This window comes from Leuciscus leuciscus (assembly GCF_965113295.1).
Source record: "Leuciscus leuciscus genome assembly, chromosome: 5".
Taxonomy (NCBI): Eukaryota; Metazoa; Chordata; class Actinopteri; order Cypriniformes; family Leuciscidae; genus Leuciscus; species Leuciscus leuciscus.
This window is the reverse complement of record NC_138729.1, coordinates 16,517,983-16,541,828: the sequence shown is the minus strand read 5'-3', so window position 1 is coordinate 16,541,828 and position 23,846 is coordinate 16,517,983. Positions and strand designations below refer to the sequence as shown.

The window sequence follows — 23,846 nt, the reverse complement described above, 5'->3', positions numbered from 1 at the left end:
ACGCGTTGTTCATTATAAACGTGGGATTATGAATTATATTGAGAACGTCGTACATAGAAAACATGCCGTAATGTACCCTGAGTGTAAACCTTAGCCGCATTCATCGTGAAGCGTGCTAGCGATTTGCAAAGATTAATATAAAGATTAATATAAAGGTTAATAAAACGTTACACTCACTTCTTCTTCTGGAGGTGCAGCAGGAACACAAATAGTTGGTACCGATCCTTTTTTCAGGAGCAGCTTCTTAGCAAAACCAGCTTTATACTGAGCCTCGTTTATAAAGCAGTCTGGTGTGTGAAATGATTCACGCAAACATGATAGCATTGACGTTGATCGTGGGGAATATTCCCTTCGAAAACAAAACTCAGCCACTGCGTCTTTAGCGGTTCAGATTTAGGAACATCAAAATGACTGCTGTGTTCCTTATTACACCCAAGAACAGAACACCACAATCGCATAGACGCCATTCTGCTTATAGACAGTGCTCCAGCGTATCAACAATGACGCGCGGACTATGATTGACAGCTCGCTCACAAGCGAGGGCGGGTCTGTGTTGAAACACTGCTGTCAATCAACAATCGTGCGAGGGGCGTTCGACCGGCTTGATTTGAGAGAGGGGAAAACATATAAGAAGATAAAAAAAAAAAAACACTGGATGGATTTTTATCATTTTATGATGGTTGTGTACAGGCACTGCCAACACACATTTCAGTACAATCAACTTGTAAAAGTGCATGTACCATTATATGACCCCTTTAAAGGCCCTTTCACACCGGATGCGTAACGAAAAAGCGAAACGAAAAAGCGAATAGTTCGTGTGCGAATAGTTCGCATCAAAACCATTCACATCAGCCGCGACGCGAATTTGCGACGTCTGTGACGTTCAGAGAGCTTCAACATTCCCAAACTTTCGCGCGAATCGCGCCGACAGCTGAGAAAACATGGACACTTCGAAGTAAGTAAGTTAAAAATCATTCGACTAGAAACTGTAGATATCACACAAAGAATGTATAGTATACTAAAAGCAGCCCTAAATAGTCTCACTACATTTTGTTACGTGTTCAAAGTAAACACGGTCTCTGTCTCTATCTTTGACGATAATAGTGTTAGCTTTCTATCCCAAATGTAGTTTGGCCTGCTAGCCTACACAGCACAGGACTATATGACTAAAACTATCACACAACAAACTCAGTCAAGATAACCAAGTTGGTTGGCAATGCTACGCCACACATTGTCTTTCAAATCGTTGTCCTTGTAGTATGTGATTGGCTGAAGCCTATTTTGTCCGCAAAAGTAAAAAAAAAATCGACATCGAAGCGAATAAAATAAAAGTCGTTTTTTCGCCGCTGCGCATTCGCGTTCGGTGTGGAAGCACTCATTACTCAAACAGCTGATCGAAAAATAAAACCATCGCGCGAATGATTCGTGCGTCAAAATCGCGTCCAGTGTGAAAGGACCTTAAGTCACATGATAATGACAACATGGCACATGTTGTACATTCATACTATATAGACATTTTTTTTAGCGGCAGTGAAGTAATTACTTATTTAAATAAGTACCTACTCAGAGTATGCGATTTCGGACGCAGCCCCTATCTGTAATATTTTGTCACTGTTTTGCTTTTTCTCTGACAAAAACAAAAGAAGAATCTGGTAAAGATATTTTGAACTACATTTTAATCTCATCTTTTTTCAATTGCAAGTTGATATAGTAACAATTATCGTTTAATGATGTTGAAGTTGTCTTGTCATCGTCTCGTCTTAGTCAGGAAAGAAATGTTGTCGATGAACATTTTATATCATAATTTTTGTTAACAAAATTAACACTACAGAGTAGTATGTCTGAATTCAAAGTTTTTATAAAACAGCAGGCAAAAAATACCTGGATGACTTACTACTTCCGGCGAGATTATGACGTGTGCGTCCAATGGACCTATGAGGCCACAGGAGAGGAGTTGTATTTAAAAGAATAAAATGAATGGCAAGAAAGCTACACAACTGACAATGACAACCTGGCTGATGTCATTCAGCCAAATTTCATTCATACTGATTTGAGAGGTCATTCATAAACATTTGAGAGGTCCTGTATGGAGGGATTATTGGGTCAGATTGAAAACTAAAAGTCTAAAACTAAAAGTCTTAAACGAAAACTAAAAGTCTAAATTTGAAACTAAAAGTCTAAGTCGAAAACTAATTTGGTATTTAGGATTGGGCATTTGGTATTTAGGATTGGGCATTTAGGATTTAGGATTGGGCATTTAGGGATTTAGGATTGGGAATTTGGTATTTAGGATTGGGCATTTAATCATTTAGCCATTTAGGATTTAGGATTGGGAATTTGGGGATTTAGGATTGGGCATTTGAGGATTGAGGATTGAGGAGTGTATGCAAATAAAGAGGCGGGGCCCAAATACTGGAGGCTGGGTTTGAAATTGCTGGTGCGCAGAGGCACCTTATGGACAGCAGAGGGAGCTCCCAGTGCTAAGGAGCACACTGTAATGAAACCAAACAGAGCGAGTGAGCAGGGCTGGAGCGAGTACTGTACTTTATGTAAGGGATAATGTATAGCGAGGCGGTTGTTATAGCGAATAACAACCCCGACAGGCTGAACGGGACCCCGACGCGAAGCATATAATATAGTATTTATATATACTATATATAAATATATAGTATATATTTACTACCTACAAAATAAATAAATAATTTGACACAAAATATTGATTTAAAAAGGAGTTTAATTTAATTGAAAAACAATTATATGGCTTCCGCTAAAGAAAATAGTCCATTCCGCGTCCATAGCAACGCTCTGTTTTTCAAGGTAACAGTGTGTTATACTTCGCAGCGGTCTGTTATCAAGAAATAACAGACCGCATTCTACATTGGAATTCAACTAAGCCAAGTAAAAAATATATATATTTTAACGCAACGCATCAGAAAAAAACAAGGTTAGGAAACAGTAACTGTACGTTCACAACGCCGCCGACTTGAGCTGCAAAGAAGCTCTGGCCGCCCTGTCAAGGACGCTTGTCAAAATGTACGGGGAAGCTTGTTGACGCTTGTTGACAATGACAACGGTTGTTGATAGTGAGTGTGCGCGCGCGCATATCTATTGTAACAGTATACAGTGCACAGTGATATTATTGTGAAAGCCGTGGCAAGAGACAAGCAGCTTCTTACTGTCTATACCTGTGTGCTGCCTATTACAACTTCTGCTTAAACAGGTGGTTCCTATCATTATTGGATTAATTGCACAGTTTAACCATCATAGAGTGAAAGTTTATCATTTGCATGTCAGTTTAACAAGGGCGCGCTTGACAGGGCATATATGAGGGCATATATGCGCGCACTCACTATTAATAATAATAATAATAGTTATTCTCGTCGTCAGAGTCAGACCGATAGCACTCCTTTCACTGGTGACTTTGTGTGTGAGGCCACATAAATGTTACAACGCTGTCATTAAGTTGAAGTTATCACATTATAAAGTACAGTAGGCCTACTCGCTCCAGCCCTGCTCACTCGCTCTGTTTGGTTTCATTACAGTGTGCTCCTTAGCACTGGGAGCTCCCTCTGCTGTCCATAAGGTGCCTCTGCGCACCAGCCATTTCAAACCCAGCCTCCAGTATTTGGGTCACGCCTCCTTATTTGCATACACTCCTCAATCCTCAAATGCCCAATCCTAAATCCCCAAATTCCCAATCCTAAATCCCCAAATCCCCAATCCTAAATCCTAAATGGCTAAATGATTAAATGCCAAATCCTAAATACCAAATTCCCAATCCTAAATCCCTAAATGCCCAATCCTAAATCCTAAATCCTAAATGGCTAAATGACCAAATGCCCAATCCTAAATACAAAATGCCCTATCCTAAATACCAAATGCCCAATCCTAAATACCAAATTAATTTTCGACTTAGACTTTTAGTTTTCGACTGTTAGTTTCAAATTTAGACTTTTAGTTTTCGTTTTAGACTTTTAGTTTTAAATCTGACCCAATAATCCCTCCATAGTCCTGAAGACTCCTAAGGCAAGTCTCAATCCTTGATGGTGAACAGTATCTAGCATTTGCAAATATGATTTTCTAGCAGAGCTATAAACTATGCTCCCATAATCCAGCCAGGAACGGACCAACAGTCTATATAGCCGCAAAAGAACTGTGCAATGAGCACCCCATTTTGTTTTTGCTAGTACCATAATAATATTCAATGCTTTTAAACATCTGTTCCTTAGATACTTTATATGGGGAATAAAAGTCATTTTATTATTATGAATCATTATTTCTCCCTCATTCTGTGGAGTTTGTTTGCAAGCATCTCTGCAATGTCTTTATTCCCAAAATAGCATTACTATCAGTATTTCTGTCTGCAGAAGTAATGCTGTGTGTGCGTGTTTAGCTTGTGGTGGTAACGTGTATATCTGTACATACTAATGGGAGTGACATACACACCACATTCTCTGTGAAAACAAAATCATCTCTTTTGCTGTTAATTCAGCTCTGGCTATGATCCCAAGAGAATAACACAAACAGAAAACAGAAACAAACCTCCTGTGCAATTAAATCCACCTCATTTTTAGTCCCCACATAAGCTGCCCCAGATTTAAAAGAAGAATGCAATACTTTAAGAAGAAGAATTTGACGGAGGTTTAAGCATAAAGCTTAGCAAAACAGGTCAAATGGCTTGATAATGACAGTAAAAAAAGTAGCATCAGCGACTCACATGGTCGTCAAAGTGTTACCACAACAATGAAGATCAATGAAGGCTTTATTCCAGTAAAATAAAAAGGGCATGTTTACGAACTTTTTTGTCATGGATCTGCAAAAAAATTCGTCTTGAAAGGAATTCTATGACGATTTCTAACGTAAGCTGCATACCGCAAAACGCATGTGAACACACTGATCTCAACACATACATACTCACTAATGTGTTATTGGGGCATTTCCCATGTATGTGAGGAAAAAGAAATGTAAGCCATGGGTTCTCAGGCAGTAAAGCTGCAAATGTCAAAAATAAAGCACCACAACACACCATCTGCAGAGCACACGCTAACCAGACAACAATAGAAATGACTCACATCAGGAAACCACCACAATTTAAATATGTCCTTTTGTGGTCTAAACCAGTCTGGTGGAGTCTTACTCAGACCTGAGTGTTTACTGTTGCACACATGTCGTGTTTAACAATGTGTTTGTCTCTTTGTCCTACCTGTACTTGGCCCTTGCCCATGATCTTGTCCACAATCTCATTATCGTCCTTATTGATCTTTGATTTGTCGTAACACTTCTCATAGCACAGGATCCGCAGACACTGAGAGCCCTCCAGCTCTATTTCAAACTCCTGTAGGAAAACAAATAAATGAATTGACAGATACATGATGGTAATAATTGGTCAGGTGAATCTTATTTATTATCATGACAAAGCTCACCTCGTTCCACGTTGGTTCTGTTGTGTCCCTGAACACGCGCGTTTTGGCCTTACTGACGAAGTAACCGAAAGAGTCTACCTCCAGCGTACAGTACATATCTACAGAGAGAACACAATAATAATGACCTCATGAGAAAAAAAAAAAAAACATTCATAAAAAAAGGTAATTCGAAAGCTGTTGTTACATACACACACCTGCAAAAACAAAAGAGTTGAATTCTATATTATTTGATGTCCGAGGTTTGATACCCATAAACAGCCGTACAGTAAGAGTAACAATCTATATTACTTGGCAGGAGAATTTTTTTTTATATATAAATTATTTTATATTTATTTTATTTTATTTAATATTATATAATGTTTAGTGTCATATATGTTTATTTTTATTCATATTTTAAACTAAAATTACTAATACTACTAAAATAAAATTTTAAAAATACTTTTATACAGCAAGGATGCATTAAACTGATTAAAAGAGACAGTAAAGACATTTAAAATGTCTATTTCACACAAAGCTGTTCTTTTGAACTTTCTATTCATCAAAGAAAATATGCATCAGTTTCCAAAAAAATTAAAAAAATAAAAATAAATTAAGCAGCACAACTGTGTTCAACATAGATAATAATAAGATTTTTTTCTTGAGCAGCAAATCAACATATTAGAATGATGTGACTAAGAAATGGCTGTTGAAAATCAGCATTGCCATCACATGAATAAATTACATTTTATAATCCAATAATATATATATATTTTTAAATTGTAATAATATTTCACAGCATTACTAGTATTTTTTTATACTAATATTAGTATTTTTTATCAAATAAAATGCAGCCATGGTGAGTACAAGAGACTTGTTTAAAAAATCGTATTGACCCCAACGTTTTGAACGGTAGTGTAACTTCTATTACAGTATATTGCTATTATTAATAATATATTGCTATTAACACAATAAGTCCATGCACTACAGATTGTTAGACAGTTTAGGGGGTTTTAGGCATTAAACACCTCATACCTCTCTCACCGATTCTCTCTCACCGATTGCCTGAAGCCGATTCTACATGTTGAATCAGCCCAAAAAAAACAGTCAGCATCCGACTGGAGCCAACGACACTCAAAAACGCCCTGACGTTGCCCGACGGCCGACTGTCGGCTTGGTGTGTCCCTGGCTTTACAGCAACATGCTCACATGAGGTGCTTTCGCACTGGGTAGTTATAGGAACTAGCCATCAGGGCTGTCCCCCAAGAATAAAATTTTTGCTGGTTGCATTCGCACCGCCAGTAGAAAGTCTGAAGTGACGTAAGCCGGCCAACAGCAACGTAATTTAAGCGTGGCATTCAACAAAGTCAACAACTGGAGGATGGAGGACGCTGTGATTGTAGCTGTGCCTCTGTTATGCTGGGTACAGACAACAAGATATTCGTGCCGATTTTGGTAATTGATAGTCTGGTGTGTAATGTGTATGTTACAAAATGTGGGGTGGGTGTGTTTCTTTATAATGAAACTGTATGAGCATGCAAACACACCAGCTTTATTGGCACAGAATGGCCGGAATGATTGTTTAATGAGATGACACCACAATGTCATCAGTGGGAATTTCAGGGGTTTCTTTGAGACTGGCTTTTTGATTTGGGGTCAATTCAGTTAATAAAATCATGGTGGAAAAAATTTAGCCCCTAGTGCAAAATAAGTACACTTTAGAATATTTTTAAAAAGAGTAAATAATATATTTAAGTGTGAACTGAATGTAATGTTTCCGGACACTTAATTGCATGTTAATTGATATTAAATGAAAATGTATTATAGCAGGGGTCTTTATCAGGGCTTAGGCGAAAGAGACATGGAGCAGGGACCCGCGATAAAAAAATGTGTCAAACAGAGTAACATATTAGGCATATAGCCTTCGATATTAATAGAAACTAACTATATTGTGATTAAGAATAAGTTATATTATGTTAAGACAGTAGATCAGAACTATGCACATTATTGTTGTTGCACATGCATCTCTGTATATTACTTTTCATTATTAAAATTGAGATGTATGCATCATAATAAATAAAATAACATGTTGCGAAATCACAATTCATTAGTTGTTTTGCAGAGTCATACATTTTTAATTAATCAGATGGACAATTAAATATTTACCTGAACTTTAGTTGCTAGTTTATTAAAAATTCACATTTTAATTTTACTAGTCAGATGGGCAATTTAAAATTTACTTGAACTTTAGCTTAAAGTTTACTAAACCTTAACATTTTTACTTTGCTGTGAGATGGACAATTAAGAATGGAAGCAATGAATGAGTATGTGAAACGAGTGAGGGTTTTCTAGTAATGTGCTGATATAGCAATAGCAATGTACAGTGAGACATTTAAGTCATTACTTTTACAAATAATTAGAATAGAATTTCAAAAATACATTAATAAGAATATTTTTCTAGCAATCTATTAGTCTGCATTTAGCCTACATTACGCATATCTATTTTGACATACCATATTTTTGTCCCATGCAAGTATCACTGTTAATTGCAATTTCGAGAGTGAATCCTATATTTGTGTGTCAATGTCATTTCCAAAACTTTGCAGCGTGTAATTGGCCATCGGTCCTCTTAGCAGCATGAAAAACAATACTTTTATTCAATGGTTAATTCTACTTAGCCTCGAAAGCTAGAAAGAGCGCAAATTCAAAAATTGTGAGTGTTTGCCAAATCTGTTTTGCAAATAATATTATATTATTACAGTATCAACTGAGGGTGTGCTTGCTTTCGTTTCAGAGTGCTTATATTTAAATTTGACTTTGGGATGTTTGTTTTTTTACCCATGCTTTAATTTTTTTAACAAAATATTATTTGTGATCAAACATTAATTGGCAGACCCCCTGCAGTACCACTGCAGAACCCCAGTTGAAGACCCTTGTATTATAGTTAACATTTATATTAAACACAATTAGCAGAACTTTAGAGGGCTTTTGGTCTAAAAGGTAGATTAGGTACCTAATCTACTGGATTAGATAATCCACTTAGGTAGATATTAAGTACACGTTTATGTAATTTCATAATTACTTCTATTTTCTTTAAAATCTGATTAAAGTGTACTGATGAATGTACTGATATGCATTTACGATAAACTAAAATATACTTTTGTCACATTTTTAAATATAATCATAATTGCATATTTGTTATGAAGTTTAGTACATTTAAAACATTTTCACTGTAAATGTAATATTGAATACCTACAGTTAAAATTGTAAACAAGTACTTTACATGTGCTTTAGTATGTTAATCAACACATCAAAATTATTGTACTACTTTAAAGCACAACAAAAGATTATTAAAACATGATTTAAAACATACTTAGTAAAACCCTTTAGTTTCTCACCCTTGTCATTCCAAAATTTTGAGAATTACTTTCTTCCACAGAACATAAAAAGCTATTCTGAAAATGTGTCAGTGTTGTTTTTGTTCATGCATTTATAAGTTAATGGGTTAAACGCTAAAGCTTACCAAAAAAAAAACAAAAAAAAACAAAAAAAAAAACATTTAACAAGTTTATAATGGGCCTACTTAATTTCACATCATTCTCTGGGGCAGCACAAATATAAAACAAAATAAATGTGAAGCATGAATTACACACCTAATGCACAATATTTGTCTAACGAAAACTAAAAGTCTAAATTTGAAACTAACAGTCGAAAACTAAAAGTCTAAGTCGAAAATTAATTTGGTATTTAGGATTGGGCATTTGGTATTTAGGATAGGGCATTTTGTATTTAGGATTGGGCATTTGGTCATTTAGCCATTTAGGATTTAGGATTGGGCATTTAGGGATTTAGGATTGGGAATTTGGTATTTAGGATTTGGCATTTAATCATTTAGCCATTTAGGATTTAGGATTGGGGATTTGGGGATTTAGGATTGGGAATTTGGGGATTTAGGATTGGGCATTTGAGGATTGAGGAGTGTATGCAAATAAGGAGGCGTGGCCCAAATACTGGAGGCTGGGTTTGAAATGGCTGGTGCGCAGAGGCACCTTATGGACAGCAGAGGGAGCTCCCAGTGCTAAGGAGCACACTGTAATGAAACCAAACAGAGCGAGTGAGCAGGGCTGGAGCGAGTAGGCCTACTGTACTTTATAATGTGATAACTTCAACTTAATGACAGCGTTGTAACATTTATGTGGCCTCACACACAAAGTCACCAGTGAAAGGAGTGCTATCGGTCTGACTCTGACGACGAGAATAACTATTATTATTATTATTAATAGTGAGTGCGCGCATATATGCCCTCATATATGCCCTGTCAAGCGCGCCCTTGTTAAACTGACATGCAAATGATAAACTTTCACTCTATGATGGTTAAACTGTGCAATTAATCCAATAATGATAGGAACCACCTGTTTAAGCAGAAGTTGTAATAGGCAGCACACAGGTATAGACAGTAAGAAGCTGCTTGTCTCTTGCCACGGCTTTCACAATAATATCACTGTGCACTGTATACTGTTACAATAGATATGCGCGCGCGCGCACTCACTATCAACAACCGTTGTCATTGTCAACAAGCGTCAACAAGCTTCCCCGTACATTTTGACAAGCGTCCTTGACAGGGCGGCCAGAGCTTCTTTGCAGCTCAAGTCGGCGGCGTTGTGAACGTACAGTTACTGTTTCCTAACCTTGTTTTTTTCTGATGCGTTGCGTTAAAATATATATATTTTTTACTTGGCTTAGTTGAATTCCAATGTAGAATGCGGTCTGTTATTTCTTGATAACAGACCGCTGCGAAGTATAACACACCGTTACCTTGAAAAACAGAGCGTTGCTATGGACGCGGAATGGACTATTTTCTTTAGCGGAAGCCATATAATTATTAAAACATGATTTAAAACATACTTAGTAAAACCCTTTAGTTTCTCACCCTTGTCATTCCAAAATTTTGAGAATTACTTTCTTCCACAGAACATAAAAAGCTATTCTGAAAATGTGTCAGTGTTGTTTTTGTTCATGCATTTATAAGTTAATGGGTTAAACGCTAAAGCTTACCAAAAAAAAAAAAAAAAAAAAACATTTAACAAGTTTATAATGGGCCTACTTAATTTCACATCATTCTCTGGGGCAGCACAAATATAAAACAAAATAAATGTGAAGCATGAATTACACACCTAATGCACAATATTTGTCTAACATTTTGTTATATTAAGGCCAAAATACTTTTTTGTGAGCTTTTGAACTCAAGTAGGAACGTCCTTCCTTCTTGCTGTTATATTTTTCTCAGCTTTGATTTTATATTATGTGTAAATAAAAAGTAAGTAAAAAATCCATTCTTAAATGATGAATTCCTAAATGAAAAGACCTTTACCAGAACCATCCTTCACAAATGGCCCATTTCCTGCAGCCCTACTGCCCTCGCTCTCAATACTAAAAACATGAAATAAGGGCAGCTATATCTCTCCTCATGGTCAGATGAGGCTTTAGTTTTTAGTAGCACTAGGCACAGAAACCTAGTTTTCAGAGAACAGGAAATGTATTTATAAAAACATATAAATATCCAAGAAACATGAATCAGGATAAAAAAAAAATGGAAACGATTGGTAAGGGAAGGTGCTCAGGTTTGCAGACGGTGACCACTGAGTGACCACATCGAACCTCAATGAGAGTGGTGCTTCCGTGCAGTGATTTTAAAAGGGTTCAGGCATAAAGGTGGGCTCTTAAAGACTGATATAGTGCACCATCATTCCTTCAGCCATGAAGAATGAGAAGCTTCTTCAAGAGGTTGTCATTGAAAGGTTCCATTAGACAAAACAAGTGAAGAATAAATAATCTCAGAGTAATAAAACTAAGAGGTTTGGCACTATGGTGCACATGTAGAAAGACAATAACTACTGATGCTTCTGTATTATACAAAGAGTGTAACTGTTAAGGGTTTTAAATTTGACCCAAATGTTCATGGTTGCCCCACACAAAGGTAAATGGGAAGTGCCGTAATCTGGGGGAGGAACCACATCATCTGGCTGATGTTCCCAGATGAAATGAGCTGGTGATGAAAGCCATATGGCAGCTGGTCCTGCAAGTATACACACACTGTATACTTGCAGATGAGTTTCTTTTGTACAGATTAGAGATTAGGAACACTGTATACTTGCAGATGAGTTTCTTTTGTACAGATTAGGAACATTTATAGAGGGATATGTAGGGATAGAGATATGCTGTTATATTTAGGATATTGTATCCATTATTTTTAATGGATCCATCATAAAAAATTTGTTCACCTGATTCTGCTCTTCATGCTGATCCCATTCAACATCTTACATTAAGAATCCGCTCATTACAGTACCGGCCATTTTTTTTTTAAGTACAGGTTTTTTGCTACTCCTCCTTCAAATCGTCTCCAATTGTTACGAAAATTGAGTTAGATGACCTTTGGACTGAGCCACAAAGCCATGACAAAACAGATTTTTTTTTTATTCCTCTTCGTTCAAAAGTTATGTCGTCGCAAACTTAACGAGGTCAACACAAAATTGGTTCAGAGGCTGCATCTCGGTCAAACTTTGATCAATCGAAAAGAAAATTGGCTTCATCTGAGGGTCCATGCCAAATTTGGGAATAGCGCCACCTACAGGTCATGAAAAAATGGCTCATCTGAAAAATGGCTAATTTTGCTAATAACTTTTGAACAATTTATCAGAATCAGAATCTAGGTGTCTATGGATTCTTTGCGTCATGCCGAATCCGTGGATACTGATTCTGCCAGGTTTGGACGAACCACGTGTCCGCCATTTTGAAATTTGCATTAAATTGCAATATCTTTTAAACAATTTGACATATCTTCACAAAATTTGGTAGGGATCATCGACCGCATGTCCTGAAGGTTCCTGAGACGTTTGAAGACAACGCCACATGGTGTTCCAGAGATGTACGTTTTCATTTTTGCAAAAAAACGGTTATAACTTTGGAAAACCTTGTTCAAAATTTGATTTATCATATTTGATATATCATTTGTTATTTTTATAACAATGTGACTGTCCAACATATTAAAAAAAATAAAAATAAAAATAAAATAAAAAAGCTACTTCTACCACAAATTTTGCTAAATTTTGTCCAAAATCAGCTCAGATGATCTTTGGACTGAGCCGCACTGAAATGACTGAACAGATTTTTGATACTCACTACCGTTCCTGAGAAATATCTCTCCAAATTTGCCCCTGTCTGTGTTTGTGTCCTTATGCTAGTTAGCAAGCTAACCAGTTGCCATTCTTTAATGTGGCTCTTCAGCTATCAGGTTAACCATAAGCTAAATTAACATGAAGTTAGCTTAGCATGCTAATCTGGTTAACATGCTAAGTAATGCTTTTGTGTGCTCATTCTCACACTGAAAGCTCTCCTTGGCAGCCTGCTGAATCAGTGTCAACTGAGTGGCGCAATCTGAAATTCCTTGTCCCCCGAAACTTTTAGATTGTGAGTTCCTATCCTGTTTGCCACATGCCCAGACCGCAAGAGGTAGTGGTTCTAAAGTTGCTTCTGTTCCAGACATAGTGTCTTTCTGAGAATGATCTCAACCGTACTTATTAAATGTAACATGCGGTGCATTTATATACAAATTCTTCATTTTGAGTTGATTTTGACTTGAACTATGGAACTTCTGCATCTGGGTAGACAAGACAAGGCATGCAGGCAGGTAGGGAAGGCAGAGAAGGTGAGAAAGTTGCGTTGCTGGCTTGGCCCCGTATAACTACTTGCAGTTCTTGTTACATTAATGTTAATTCTTTTGACTATATTATACATTATACATATAGTACTCTACTGCTCAAAAGTTTGGGGTAAGACTTTTTTAATGTTTTTTTAAAAAAGAAGTCTATTATACTCAGCAAGGCTGCATTTATTTGATCAAAAATACAGTACAAACAGTTATATTGTGAACTATATATTTTTTTAAATAAAGTTTTTTTTATTTAAATATTTTAAAAAGTAATTTATTCAAGGATTCAAGGATTTTTTATTGTCATTCCATTCACGGTTACATGAAGGAACGAAACTAAGTTACTAAGGTCCCGGTCAAAACACAAGATGAAACATTAACCAATGTTTAACCAATGTAAAAACATTAGAATCTAAGGTGTATGTTTAAGCAGCGTCATCAATAAATAGCATAATAAGCGATAAAAAAACTAGAATAAACAATGCAAAAATAAGACAATAATTAGTGCAATAATTAGTAATAAACAAGAACATAAATAATCAAATAGTATTGCACCTAAAAAATCTATAAAGTAGACATTATTGTTCATAAAAAGTCTAAATAGTACTGTTATTTAAAAAACATTGAAACTGTATTACACATGCAAGTATCTATGTTGTTGCACGCAAAGTAGAAGAACAAGAATTGAGCGCAACCTTCTTCCTGAGGGAAGCGGGGCAAACAGTCCATAGGCAGGGTGGGAAGAGTCCTTGATAATACTGGCCGCCCTGTCCCTGCATCAGCTACTGTAAATATCCTCAATTGTGATGTGACTCTCCACCTACACATATAGAAGGATGTAAGGACTGTAATGCCCAGACCAGCCCGCTTGAGCCTCCTCAAGAAGTGCAACCATTGATTGGCCGCCTTTATTATACTAATGGCATTAGTATGCCAAGTTAGGTCATAGTCCACTGCTATATCATCTACAAATTTCACAATGTGGTTGCTTGAAACGTAGCTGAGCAGTCATAGGTCAGCAGAGAGTAAAGCAGGGGACTCAATACACACCCCTGGGGAGAGCCAGTGTTGAGGATAATGGAAGAGGAAGTGATACTGTGGATTCTAAGAGTCTGTCTCCCATTTGTAAAGAAGACCAATACCCAGTTGAATAATGCTGGACTCATTCCGAGTGCCTCCAACTTGTGCACCAGTTTTTGTGGTATGATTGTGTTAAAAGCAGAGCTAAAATCAAGAAAAAGCAGTCTCACATAAGAGTCCCAATTTTCCAGGTGGGTGAGGGCCATATGTACAACATACGAGACGGCATCCGCAGTACATCTGTTCCCCCTATATGCATACTGGTGGGGGTCAATGCTGAAGTCGATTCCTTTTTTTATTTGTTCCATGACCAACCACTCAAAGCACTTCATGACTATCGGAGTTAGTGCTACTAGGCCAGGGGTCTCCAACACGTCGCTCGCGAGCTACCAGTAGCTCGTGGCCTGATTGGAGGTAGCTCGCCAAGGGCTGTTCACATATCGCGTCTTTTGCGCGCTCAAGTTCGTTATTTCAAATAGTTGAAACGACGCGCTCATTTTTCCAGGCGCAGCGAGTTAACATGAAGGATGGGAGTGCACCCAAACATTACGGGTGTTTTTATTCTTCTCCGTGAATAAATATTTTTTTCGGCGGTGGAAATCCATTAGCTACTAAAACTTTGTCATTGTGGAGAGCGCAGTGCACGGTTGCATAGCAACGACAGACGCAACAGGAAAATCGGACCGAATTTTACTATTAATAATAAAAGATAAGCTAATGTGCATTGTAAATGTCAGTGATTTATCTTTTTTGACTCATTCTTTTTATAAAACCTTTTTCTGTCAAAACTTTATTTGAACTTGTAGCCTACATGTTAGTAGATAACATGTTGCAAAACACTCCTTTAAAATCTGGCCATCATTTTTAATTTATTATTTTAATGTTTATGTAAACAAAAAGTGCATATAAGTTTATTTGTTATTTGCTGATTTTCGACATAAAACTTGGTGAATTGATATTAGTACTTTTTGAACAGGATTCTGTGATAACCGTGATCATTTTGGTCACTATAATCATGAAATTAAATTTTCATGCCATTTCATCTCTAGTTATCATGTACTATAAAATCAACTATAATTATGTGTTTTTACAGTATAATATGCAAAGTACAATTTTCTATTATTTTTTTATTTTTTTATCTCTGATTCTGTTCTTTTCACTGACATTTAAGGGTGACATATAGGCCAACAAAAACTCTTTTAGGTCTAAAACAGTTTGGATAGTTGTTAATATGAGAGTTATGAGACATTATTTAAGATATTTAAGTGTTGTATTACATGAGTAGCTCTCGACCACTTTCATTTTTTAAAAGTAGCTCTCAAATGAAAAAAGGTTGGAGACCCCTGTACTAGGCTGTAGTCATTTAGGCACGAAACTGTTGAAATCTTTGGAACAGGGATAATGGTGGCAGATTTAAAGCATGATGGTACCTTGGTTTGAAAGAGTGAGATGTTAAATATGTCAGTTAGTACCTCAGATAGCTGTAACGCAAAGTCTTTCAGAACCTGGCCGTGAATGCTGTCTGGGCCAGCTTCCTTGCAGGGCTTGACTTTCAGGAGGGACCTCCTGACATCCACTATGGTTACACTAGGAAGCAGCACATCCAATGAGAATGCAAGTCTGGTGCTAGGGGAAGTATTAAGGGCTTCAAAACGAGCATAAAAGTTATTGATAGCATCAGGAAGAGATGGATCCCTAGGGCATTCAGTGTCTCTGCTGTCATATCCTTGATTCTCAGAGGGTCGTTAGTAGAAAAATGACCCTGTATCTTTGCAGCATATGCAGTCTTGGCTCTTTTAATACTTGCAGTATATTTCCTTCTTGCTGCTCTGAGCGCTGCTGTATCACCAGACCTGAATGCAGAATCCCAGGCTCTCAAGAGAGTTCTAACCTCAGCATTCATCCAAGGTTTCTGATTCAGATGGATACTAATTATTCTCGTAGCGGTAACATCATTCACGCTCTTACTAATATAGCTCATACTAGAGTTCTCAACGGGCCTGAAAATTACAACCCGACCCGACCCGGCCCGTGGCTTTTAAAACCCAGACCCGATGTAACCCGACACATCAACATGAATTATCTGCCCGAACCCGGCCCGCGGCCCGACGCCGCCGCCAACGAATTTTTTTTTCTCATACACGTATTATCATGACCAGCAGACGGGAATTCAAATCAACCTTTAATGTTCACGCCTTTTAACAATACAAACAATACAAACAACTGAAACAATAAACTTTAAATATATAAATAGGCTATATAAATATGCCTTAAATAAAAATCTTCACACAATAATAAATAAAAAGACCCAGTTTTTTTGCTGTCATATTTCATCAGCACCTTGCATTTTGAGCATTGCACATAACCTGTAGAATTTCCATCAGAATCCAGCACCACTCCAAACACTTTCCAGTCCTCTGATTTTCCCACTCCTGTAGTAGCGATGGTGAATTCACCTGCGGCAAGTTTACTTTTCACCAACTCCATCTTCTTCTCCAGGCTAAAGGCGTGCACGCAGCGGCGTCAGGTCTGCCCCCGCCCCTCTCCATGATGCACGTTGCACGCAGCAGCCAGACTTTCTTTACGGTGAACAGCAGCGATGATTAATAAATTGTTTTTCACTGAAAAGATTAAGGCCGAGGTCTGACCCGAACCATTTGCTTATATTTTCGACCCGAACCCGTGGGTCCCGTCGGGTTTGTCGGGCTGACCAGACCCGTTGAGAACTCTAGCTCATACACTTGCTTCCACACTTTTTCTATGAGAAACAAAAGTTGAACAGGGAGCTTGAGAAGCTGCTGCACTTCTGTGTGCCGCCATCTTGTGATGGTAAAGCTGAATTTTCAGCATCCATTACTCCAGTTTCCTAACAGTATATGCAAATTATAAGATGGAGATGCCATGAAAACAAAAGAAATAGAGGTTGGAAACTTGCAGAAAGGCAAAGATATTTAATTTACTCTAAGTGTTACTTAAAATTGTGGTTGGTATTCTGGGTCAGTATTTACCCCCTAAAACTCTTTGTATCAGGAGGCCAATGTCAATGACCCAGTTCGCATTAATGGCCCAGAGCGAGGATTTGGCTGTGTTTCCTGTCAGAGTGGATAAAGGCCTTTAATAAGACTCCAAAAGGAGGATTCAATCAGCAGCTGAGAATGAGAAAGTACATCCTGGTATAAAAAAGATATTCAAACATCTGCATATCCTTCTGAAAAACACATTTGCTCTCACTGTCATATTCATGATGACCACAACACAACACCAAAAACAAAAACAAAAATGAAGCAAGCATCCAAAAACTTCAAAACAGTCTAACACAATGTATCTTTTGAATCAGTCTTGAGGAAGTACATTGTGTGATTCATTGGGGCTTTAAAACAGACATCTGATTGTTATCTGAGCTGATCTATGGTCTCTGCTGGCCATATGTGTCCATTATGCAAATTCACATTAGCATACTTTACATAGACACGATTTCATTCGAGCCCTGACCTCATAAAGCAAAGAGACATAATGTGTAAATATATATGCAAATATTCATGAGTGAAACCCCCACAGGACAAATTATCCAATTATGTCCTGGCAGCCATAGTGACCACAGTGCTGACTTGTGTTATGAGTAATTTTTTTTACACAATACATTTAGTAATTTGTCCTGTGTGACGGAGCCGACTGGACTTGAGATTGGAGAGTTTTCAGATACAGATTCATCTCTGCCACTTTCATCTATACTAAGAAGAAACTTATGTAACAGAGGAGTTTCCATGTGCAAGAATCCCTCAGTGTACTTATTTTATCTTTTGCAGAGGCATTTGTCTGCTTGATTTACAATCAACATGAAACTGTTTTCACAACTCTTTTTACTTACACAATTAAGTTTATTTGGTAGTAAAAGAGGAAATACATTGAAACAATTTTTTTTAATAAAATTCTTAAGATTAAAACAAATTAAAAATATTGCGTGAGACAATAGACAATGCTAAACATTTTAAACAGTAAAGTAAGTTAAAATGTTAATTATATTAAGTTAATTATTTATTAGTGAATAAAAGTGACATGATCTAATTACATGCATGTTAAATTCAGCAGGTGTGGATCGAAACGGAAGGTCGAGTTCTGGCCCAATTTGTCAGTGGCCTAGGTTCCAGAAGTATTTTATCATTCCCTTTTCCCCAAAGATATTTTTAAAAAGTCTTCATCTTAAAGAGTCTTAAAGTCATATACAGAAAGAACCAAACCAGCCAGCTACAAGGTGAATCACAACATTAGAAACTTTGATTTGAAGAAAAAAGGTCTTCGAAAATCTGATAAAAAGACAAAGGTACAAGACCATGTACTTAACAGCTGTAATGAGGGAAAATAACTACAATCCATGAAGCATTGCGAACGACAACCAAATTAAAAACAATGGAGAAACTATTGATGTGACCTCTCTGGTGGGGAAGGAGCCAAAGTTAGTGTGGGAGGTTCCCAGCTAGATATAGTGTGCCCCACTTGTATGCCCAGCCCAGCTGTGTGTGTACATGCAAAATATACAAAGTTACCTATTAAGGTATACATCAATGCATGGGTAAAAGTTCAATATTACCCAATGATGTTTGTTCTTTATGTTTTCAGCACAATGTCTCGGTTAATCTGGAATTGGTTTTGACAGTGAATTATGCATAGGAAAAACTTTAAAGACATTGTTCTAAACGTAAACGTTAAGCTATGCAAATGAACCTCATGCCAAAGAGGGGCCAATACGGTGGCCACCTCTGACAGCATCAGCCAATCAAACGCTGAATCTGAGAGCCGCCAATCTGCAAATACCTCCTTCTCAGGAGAGTTTATAAAGGTTCTAAGACAAAGAGTAGTTCTTGTTAACCCTCTGAGGTCGAGAAACGCGCCCACGCGTTTTGCTGGATTTTTTTCACATAGCAGCAACATAAACTTAAAAAAATCCGTCATTTATGGTCATATAAATAAAATAAATACATGATTATAAACTATAGAGGGTCTTCTTTTTTTTGTGTACACTCACATTAACATCAAAACCTTGTTTTTATTTTTAAATAAATAAAATAAACAGGGTGCGCTTTCAGCTCACTCTGTCTCCGCAAAAATCTTTCTGAAACAAGTCTGGAAAACTCAGCGAATACTTATCACACAACCATGAAACATGCGTCTAAAGAAAGCTTTAAATTTCTACTTTAAAATAAAACAGTTCACATTCAAAACAAATATTCTCCTGCAATGTAATCTGTATGAAACTAAAGAGAAGTACAGTTTCTCCCGTCTCATCTAATTATCTGTAATTAGTTCACGCCCTCTCGCAGAGCGGGCGCTATTCATAAGATAATGTGCTGAGGTGATATGCAAAATAAGGTAAAAAGCCCCCTGAAATGCTTTAAAACCAGCAAGTTTCATTCACTCACTTTCCTGCGCCGTTGGAAGATGACACACAGCCCTTCAGCTCGTCCTGGATAGCAATGAAGAGTTCACTTTTTCCTCAGAAGAAGAACAGGACTCTGACAACGAACGTTTGTATTTTTGCAGAGCGACTTGATCCAGCCGTGGATATTTCGGATGAGTAAGTCTTTTTAAATTTACTTGCATTAGTTGACAAGCTATTTTGTATAAACGTAGGCTACATATTTTACTGGTTGGACCATTTCCATACTTGTCATTCAGAGTAATTATATTTAAATTGTCTAGGCTATGCTTTATAAAGTAGGAGAGAGGCTTCATGCAGTCTGTTTTCTTTCGTTTTTAATAGTTTTGTTTAAAATAACACATTTCGAGCTTTCTATATATTTCTCTGGTATTTTAGGCAAAGCTTATGAGTTTGGGTTCATTTATGAGGCCTCCAGTTCCTGCTATTTTTAATTCTTATGTTTTAAATACAGGCATTTGGTTGATGAAACAACTATTAAAATTAAGATACAATTAATACAAAACGAAATTCACTTTAAAGAAAGGCTTTATACAAAAAATAAACTTAATGAAATGGTCAAAATCTTCTCTGCCCACTCCATTTGTCTCGCGATTGCGCATGATCTGACTCATGCTTTTCACTTTTCATATAATCAACATAAATGAAAAAAAAAAAAAAAAATGATTTTATTTAAACCTAAATATGAACTAAATTGTTTTATTTAATTTTAATGACTAGGCTACAACACGTAGGCCAATTAGCCTACAGTACAGAGAAATTAGTTGACAAGCTATTTTAAATAAACGTAGGCTACAGATTTTACTGGTTGGACCATTTCCATACTTTCCATTCAGAGTAATTTATATTTAAATGAAGAGTGCTTGCAAATATCTATTGCAAATGTGTGTATGTGCTGAAATGTGTAAATATGCCCAGCTGATGAATTGCAAATGTGTTAATGTTTGCGTTGTGCTATCTCCGTAATGGCCCATTACACACAATATATGCCTACAGCACGTGTCTACAATTATTTGCATCAGTTATTCATATAGACTAATGGTAATATACTTTGAAATATTTATGTTATAATAGTTTTCAACTTTTTTTTAAAACAGGAATGCTGCATCCCCTTCATCTGCAACTCGGAGGGCGCGCAGCAACACAGCTGAACGTCAGAAAGAGTAAGTACATATTTACCAATGTTTGTGCAATTTTGTTTATATACTTATTACAATATGAGCCTGTATGAGTTTATTTATTTTTGGAGGTTGGTTGATAATGTTACATATTTTTTCTTTGTGCTATCTTATCAGCATGCTAATGCCCATCAGTTGTGCATGTGCTGGAATAGTACTCTATAGTGTTGTCAAAAGACCCGGTACTTCGGTACCAAGTCGGTACAAATTTTTTTTTAACGTCACGGTACCAGGTTTTCTCAAACCCGGTACTTGATGCGCGTGCATGCCCGAAGCGCGTGCAGTTGCGTCCTCTTCATAAAAGCGCTGATGGCGATCGGCGGTGCTGCTGCTGATGTGGTGCTGATGTTTTTGCGCGTGCAGATACGTTATTTCTTATACTGTCTATGGTTATTTCAAATGGCGCGCGGCAAAGCGCGCTCATAATAGAAGCGGCGCGCTCGCTTTTCCATGTGCGTTCATGGATGCATAGCAACGACAGACGCCACGGGAGTACAAACGCTTGTGCGAACTGCGCTCTCCATGACGACGAGGAAGTGTGACATAGGCCTATTAATTGATTTCTAGCCCTTGCATTAGCTTTACTACTAGATATATTAATGGAGATGAGAAATAAAAAGCCGTCATTAATATCAGTCCGTCAGAAAAGCAGTTCTAGTCTTATTCTTGGCTGGATAACTCTTAGCAGGTTTAAAAAGCCCTTTTAAAGTTAGATATGAATACAGTTTTGGATTAAATAAAAGTATAGTCAAGTCAAATAAAACATTTTATCTCCTGTATAGTTTGGTAATGCTACAATAAGATACCATTCATTAACATCACTTAATGCGTTATTCACATTGAGTGAACAATATATTTTTACAACATTAATTAAAGTTTGTGAATGTTATTTAATACAAAACACTTGATTGGTCATGTTTGTTCGCTTCATTCATTGTGCATTAAATAATGTTAACAGAAATTATGTTAACTTTTGATTTAAAAAATGTATTTTTAAATTAACCCCTAAAGGAGAATAATTGCGACAGTATATAACTATTGTTTTTTTTGTTAGGTCATTTTATCTAATGTTATCTAACAAATGGAATCTTATTGTAAAGTGTTTTTAATACTACAGTTTCCATCTTTGTGATATACACTTTAATATAATTATGTAAATTTAATCTAAATTAAGCTTTGGTACCGAAATTGGTACCGAGAACCGTGGATTTTCACTGGTATCGGTACCGAATACTGAAATTTTGGTACCGTGACAACACTAGTACTCTATATGATAATAATAGTTTTCAACTTTTTTTGAAAGGAATGATGTAGGTTGCTCACTCTCACCTCTCACTGCAACTCGCAATAAGAGGGCACGCAGCAACACAGACAGAAATCAGAAGGAGTAAGTACATATTTACCCACTATTTTACAGATGTTAGACCAATTTTGTTTATATACTTAGTGATGCTACAAATGTACATGTGCCTGCCTGTGTGGATTGCCAGACACAATTGCAAAACACAATTACCAGACACAATTGCAAAAATTGTGGTGTTATGTATGCACAATATTACAATTAGTGATTGGTAATGTTAGTATAAAAGAGCTTATTTTTGTTGTTTTACCAAAATGCTGACTGTCCATCAGTTATGCATGTGCTGGCATAGTACTTTGTTCAACCTTTATTAATATTAATATTATTATTTTTATAGGAATGTGGTAGCATCACTCTCACCCTCACCTGCAACTCGCACTGGGAGGGCACGCGACAGGTGTCGTTCAGTTTTGAGAACAACTGAAAAGTAAGTACACTTATTCCCTTTCTTTCAGATATTAGTATAATTCTGTTTACATATTCTGGTTTTACATAGTCCATACAAACATTATGTGTCTGTATGGCTTTGCATCTGGCCAATGTTACTTATCATGATTGAAATGCAGTTGTTATATTTTGTGTAATAAACATGCTCACAGTTGTTTGTTTGTTTTACAGCTATAAAGGTGATGGTGATCATCAGACACCTGTTGCAAAGAGGGCCAAGACAAACATTCAGACAAGCAACAAGCAGTCTACTCTGTCATGGAAAACAGAGACTGACATTGATATGGTTCCACAGACTCTGAGATTCCTGCCTGCACGGGAACCTGGACCACAGCTGAGTTTAAAACATTGCAAATTTAAAACATTTAGTTCCTCCTCATAGAGGAATTACAATAAAACAGTGAAAAACAAAACCTTTGAATCTCCTCTTTGTTCAGGCTGCCTCTCTTGATGGCCCATTAGTCATTGGGGGAGTGTCTATGTCACACCCCTGGTCTGAATCTCATTAATATTGATGAGCGATTACCCCTCCCACGCATAAACCTCTTCTGACAAAAAAAAACTGTTTTACAATGTTTAAATCAATGTATTGTTTTAAGAGAACGATCAGGCAGTATGAATTTCACATCATTTTGAAGCCAGAACTAGAAACGACAACATATATTAGTCAAGAGTCTTGTGGGCACATATTTAGAATGTGTTTTGTGTTCTTAAAAAAAGAAAGTTGCTGACATTTTTTTTAAATAACCACGCATAAACATTATTCTCTTAAAAATACAAAGATTTACAAGCATGTTGATCAGATATTATGCTAGCCCTGTTTGTGTTATATAGAGTGAATTTACACTTTTGCCATTAACATGTTTATAAATAACTGAAAAAAAAAACAAATGTCAGAGCATGTCAGAACACCTCCAGGGCCCCAAAAACACCTCAGACCTCAGAGGGTTAAAGGTTCCAGTTCCAAGATGTGCTAAGCTCTAAGGAGCCAGAGCCTAGTTTCAAATCGGTTCTTCGTTTTTCGACCCCCAAAGCACCAGCTCTGAACCAGTAAAAGTGGTTCTTAAAGGAACACTCCACCGTTTTTTGAAATAGGGCTTATTCACTTTCTTTCCTACATTTAGATAGGTGGGCAAATGCATTTTTGTCTCAGTGCATGCATTGTTTTAGTTTGACAGGGTCGGCGCCAGCTTAGCTTAGCACAATGAATGGAATCCTTTGTTGCCAGCTAGCATGTCCT

The 23,846-nt window shown here is 36.9% G+C and overlaps 1 protein-coding gene and 2 long non-coding RNA genes across 7 annotated transcripts in view; 1 reads left to right on the top strand and 2 right to left on the bottom strand.

Moving 5' to 3' along the window:
- The window catches only part of abr (ABR activator of RhoGEF and GTPase), a 330,545-nt gene that overhangs the window by 79,540 nt on the left and 227,159 nt on the right, over positions 1–23,846 (bottom strand). For all 4 annotated transcript variants that reach the window (XM_082171387.1, XM_082171388.1, XM_082171389.1 and 1 more), the window contains 2 exons: positions 5,424–5,521; positions 5,204–5,335 (listed from right to left, as the gene is read on the bottom strand). In XM_082171387.1, coding sequence (XP_082027513.1) covers positions 5,204–5,335; positions 5,424–5,521 — 230 coding nt within the window. The remainder of the gene's footprint in view (positions 1–5,203; positions 5,336–5,423; positions 5,522–23,846) is intronic.
- On the bottom strand, positions 6,010–9,069 carry LOC309500014. The gene is made up of 2 exons (XR_014206441.1): positions 7,640–9,069; positions 6,010–7,565 (listed from the first exon to the last, which is right to left on the bottom strand). It is a non-coding gene; the product is annotated as an uncharacterized lncRNA (long non-coding RNA).
- On the top strand, positions 11,546–23,019 carry LOC309499974. Of its 2 annotated transcripts, XR_014206396.1 has the most exons (4): positions 11,546–14,543; positions 15,540–20,981; positions 22,188–22,586; positions 22,778–23,019. It is a non-coding gene; the product is annotated as an uncharacterized lncRNA (long non-coding RNA). The 2 variants fall into 2 exon arrangements; XR_014206397.1 differs by having other exon boundaries at positions 22,188–23,019.